Source organism: Tachysurus vachellii, chromosome 26 (assembly GCF_030014155.1).
Source record: "Tachysurus vachellii isolate PV-2020 chromosome 26, HZAU_Pvac_v1, whole genome shotgun sequence".
Taxonomy (NCBI): domain Eukaryota; kingdom Metazoa; phylum Chordata; class Actinopteri; order Siluriformes; family Bagridae; genus Tachysurus; species Tachysurus vachellii.
In genome coordinates this window covers 5057-10000 of record NC_083485.1, presented here as the reverse complement: position 1 = coordinate 10000, position 4944 = coordinate 5057, and the positions used below count along the sequence as shown (strand labels likewise).

General features: G+C 41.0%; 1 protein-coding gene across 1 annotated transcript in view; it reads left to right on the top strand.

The window, feature by feature from the left end:
* ercc6l (excision repair cross-complementation group 6-like) overlaps window positions 1–3625 on the top strand; it is a 6441-nt gene extending 2816 nt beyond the window's left edge. Inside the window, exons 3-4 of the mRNA XM_060863533.1 lie at window positions 1–344; window positions 624–3625. The exon at window positions 1–344 is cut by the window's left edge and continues 1400 nt beyond it. Of these exons, the coding sequence (XP_060719516.1) occupies window positions 1–344; window positions 624–2528 (2249 nt within the window). The 3' untranslated portion in view covers window positions 2529–3625. The remainder of the gene's footprint in view (window positions 345–623) is intronic.
* Window positions 3626–4944: the final 1319 nt, after the last annotated feature.

Here is a 4944-nt window from a genome sequence, read left to right as displayed (position 1 = left end):
AGTCCAGGAAGATGCTGGACATCATTGAGCGTGTGCTAACCAACAGGAAGTTCCATTTGCTGCGTGTGGACGGCACCATCACACAACTGGCTGAGAGAGAAAGGCGCATTGCTCTTTTTCAGACAGATGCACGCTACTCTGTCTTTCTGCTGACCACACAGGTGGGTGGAGTTGGCCTCACTCTCACTGCTGCCAATAGAGTGGTGATCTTTGACCCGAGCTGGAACCCTGCGACAGATGCGCAAGCAGTAGACCGAGCATACCGTATTGGCCAAACACACGACGTCATCATCTACAGACTCATCACATGTGGATCTGTAGAGGAGAAGATCTACAGACGACAGGTGTGTGTGTGTGTGTGTGTGTGTGTGCGCGCGTTTGCAATATCCTTTGTTCAATAGTAAAATTATACCAGTTAGTTTTGCACCTAAGATTTTTCACTCAGACTAAATGTTCTAATATTGTATATGCAGCAAATAATTGTTAGAATAGTCAAAAAAAATCAGATGCTTATTTGTTTATATTTTGTTTAAATTTGGAATACTGTTAAAAATTGAAATAAAAATATAGTTTGTTTTTAACAATTTTATTAAAAGCAAATTCAACATGTTTACCTCCTGCAGGTGTTTAAAGATTCTTTGATCCGCCAGACTACGGGTGATAAGAAGAACCCATTTCGGTACTTTTCTAAGCAGGAGCTGAAGGAGCTTTTCACACTGGAGGACACGCACTCATCTTCCACTCAGCTGCAGTTGCAGTCACTTCACTCTTCTGTGTGCCGCTCTGACCCTGAGCTGCAGTGTTACATCTCTGCTCTGAAGGCCATGAACGTGTTTGGTGTGTCCCGTCATGACCTGTTGTTCTCTAATGAGGAGCATGAAGAGAGCCTGCAGGACGAGGAGACTCATTACATTGAGCAGCGTGTACAGAAAGCGCAGGAGCTTGTCCAGGCCGAGTCCCAGCTGCACAGTCTCATGACGGACAATGTCAATCAAAACACAGAACCCGCTTGGCTTCGGTTGTCACGGCAACAGGGCCCATACCAACACACAGCAATCGGTGGTGGCAAAACCACGCCCCCCTGCTATAACCTCAGCCCACCTGCCATAGTGGATCTCACCCAATCACGCTCAGATGAGATGGAAATGAGTGTGGATGGAGGGATGCAGCTAAAGGATGAGTGTGTGATAGACCTATCTCCGCAGGTCAGAGAGAACAGTTTTGTTGGACAAGTATTTAAGAGCGTAGATGAAGAGCAGAGTTTAATTGTAGAGGAGCAATCTGATGATGTACTCACACACTCAAATCAGATCATACACATCTCTCCCTTAAAGCAGTCAGATTTATCTGTAGCTCTGCTGGAGACAGAGTCAACGATACCTAAAACATTGTCCTTGAGCTCACATGAAGCCTGTGTTAAGGCTGACTCGTATGTGTCTAAAGCTCTTTTGGGGGTGGGATTAGATTCATCTACAGATTCAAAGGCAGAAACTGATTTGTCTAAATCAGTGGTTGGAGTGGAGTCCAGCCTTAACCCTGATTCTACTTCAAATGAACTGCAGGAATCAGAGTCTTTTCAAGGTAACTTTAACCTGAAGCTGGAAGACAGTGCAGAGCTGCTGTCAGAGGACAAACAGGAGGATTTTGATCAGGAAGATGTGGAGATAAGTACAGGGGGTGAAGACTTTCAGTTGCAGATGGATGACACTAGAGAGAAGATGGAGGAGTGTAACTTTGATAGTGTGAAAAAAAAGTCATTAGATGAGTCACCTCTTTGGTTTATCAAGAAGAAAAAAGCACGAGTCATCTATGATAGTGAGGAAGATGGGCAAGAAGAAGAGGAGGCGGAGAAACCTGCTTTGGCTAGCAGTCCATTAGCTAGCAGCTTCACTGGCCTTGGATGTTCCACACCCAAATCTGCGCTGTATAATGGTACCAACCGCAGATGCAGTATGAACATTTCAATTGCGTCACGACGGTCTTTAGTAGAGTCACTGCTGCAGGACATGGAGGAGGAGGATGAAGAAGAGGAGGAGGAGGAACCAGAGGTGGGGAAGCAGCCAGAGGATGAAGGCAGCTCTGAAGGTGCTGAGCTTAACCATGCATCTGAAGTCAGTGGAACATATGACGATGAATCATTGTTGGAGGAGACAGAGCCTAATGAAATATCCCTTACATCATTCGTTTGTGTAGAGCCAAGTGGAGAAACACTAAATTCAGAACAAAGTCAGTGTGAGGAGGAAGAGGAAGGTGATGTTGTAAAGGGTTTCACTGATGAATCAACTGATGTTGAACTAGCTTCTAGTGAAGTATTGGATCAGTGTGCACCCTCTGAAGTCCAAAATCCAAATTATGTTGAACATCCAGAGGAATCATTCGACTCTCTGGTGAGTTCTGGGAGACGTTGTTTGGCTGATGGGAGGAAACAGGAAGCACTGGATTTTTTTCTAAAGGCTATTGACATTAACTCTGGAGATAGTGAGATACAATTGCTTATCATCCAACTATACAGGCATCTGAGTCAGTAACACACACACACCTGCTTGTCATCAAACTATACAGTGACAAAAATACACACACACACACACACACTGGCATCTTTGATCATTTGTCATGTGATCATCAGTGACACACCTGCAACTTCTCCAACTGTACAGAAACTTGGCAAGGGGGTTATACTGGTCTCTCTCTCACATATATACACACACACACACACAGCTGATGATAACATTGTTTTCTGTTCTTTTTTTGTACTATTTTTGTAACATGAATAAAAATACATTTTGGAATTTACTTAAGGTGTTGTAAAGGAGGTGTGTGTGTGTTGAGATAGCATGAGTTATACTGTCATTTATTAAATGTTCCTTAGAGACAGGCTGATATTTGAGGAATTCTGTATGAGAAAGTTTTGTATTTTGTAGATTAAAGCATACACACATGTAGACAGAAGCTCTGCCTGCTAACCCCTTATGTACATCATATGCATACAACAACATTAACTTCTCTAATTTACATAAAACATTCATGTCCTAATTTATGCGTAGGTTGTGAGAATGAGCCAACAAATCAAAGACTTCAGCAGATAATTGGGACGTTAAAGGACTGTTAAAAGGAAGAGAAGAAACAGTTGGAGGTGTTTTTTTTTTCTTCTGCTGTTGCAAATTATGTAAAAAATGTAGTTATTGATGTGTGCAGTGTTTTTTGTAAATCTCTTGATGGTTACACGCAGGGAAAAAATATAACTGACTGCTAGCTCTACTTACAGATTGTGTATAGAATCTGTGTATAGATACTTTTTAGTCATTTTGCTACTTCAATAGGTTAGATCTAAAGTTAGTTATTAAAGTTTTCTGAATGAATATAAGTTCCCATCTTGAAATAATGTGAATAACACTCAACTCATTGGATCACCGAGCTAAAGTGTTTGGTTTGATATGAATTAATAATCAGAAATAAGGGAATGTCTGCCTGCGCTGGCAGTTTTTATGGTTCCTCTTGTACGTATGTAGCAAATTTCACAGCAATGAGTTGATAAGACACATCTGTCTCAGGTTCATGTATTAGCTTAAAATATGAAGTCGCATTAACTACGTTTTACGTTATTATTCAGATATGTTATTCTGACCTTAGAGTGTCCGTAGGCATGTTATTTTGACATTACACTCTTGTTAAAGGATGTTAAAACAGACACAAACCGTGTTAAGTTCTGGCACTTTAATGAGTCTAACAGTAAATGTGTCGGTAAGGTTAACACATTATTATGTGCTGTCTTTGGCTACACACATTGTGTTAATTCTTGTTAAAATTCTTACACAATTAATTTATTTTTATTTGACACAAACTATAAAGTTTAATCTAATGTCATGACAATAAAAATTGTACTTTTGGACACATTTATTAACATCAATTCTTAACAATAAATGTTTCAAATTTAATATATAACAAGTCAATGTAATAAAATATAAATATAACTACAATTTAAAGTAGGGCTGTAGCTATTAAATATTTTAGTAATCGAGTATTCTACCGAAAATTTCATCGATTAATCGAGTAATCGGATAAAATGTATTTTTGCTTAAAGAGCAATATTAAATATACAAGAGAAAATAAGACGGGTCTCTTAAAATAAACTAATTGGTTTCCTTTTTTAGAAAAATCAAGCATGGTGTTAGTTCAGGCAGGTCATGTCGTCAATCATGCATCAGCTGTTAATCAGCTGTTCATGACGCGCACCAATCTGGTTACAACATCCACATTATCTGACCCTTTAAATTCCCATTCATTGAGCCGCTTTCTAGTGCATCGCTTCTGCATCACATCGATTTAAACTCCCTCCTCCAACCCCGACTCCACCGAGCCGGAACCCGCTGTTCGTGTACCAGTTTACGTTATAAATCTTCATCATGTATCCGTTTTTTTATTCACTCTCTCTCTCCCTCTTTCTCTATTTATTTATCAAAACATGTAAGTAAGCATATAGTAGTAGTAGTAGTAGTAGCCTTTATTGTCACTGGTCACAGGTACCAGCGAAATTCCATACAATATGACAAGGGGGGACAGGACAGGAAGACGGGATTGAAAAGAAATACAGCATAACTTGAGGGAAGGGAGGAGAAAAAAAAACAACCCCCAGACTATGCTCCGGTGGGGAGTACAGTGTGGGAACAGGAAAAAAACACTTCAGCAACATAAGCACATAAACAGTACGCCATAAACACACGACTTGCAACAGGGGAGGGGAGTGGGGGGTGGAGGTAATCCAGCACAGGCAAGCAGCCATCAGGTCCTGCAGCCTTTGTCTTCGGCGCTGGTCACAGACCCGCTTGTCAGACTGGCGGTACAAAGCGGCAAAGGTGTGGGATGGGGGGTGGGGGGATGAGTGCATATTTTTATATATGTGCGCGTGTGTGTATGTAAGTGTGTAGGCCTGGAGAGTCGCTGCTC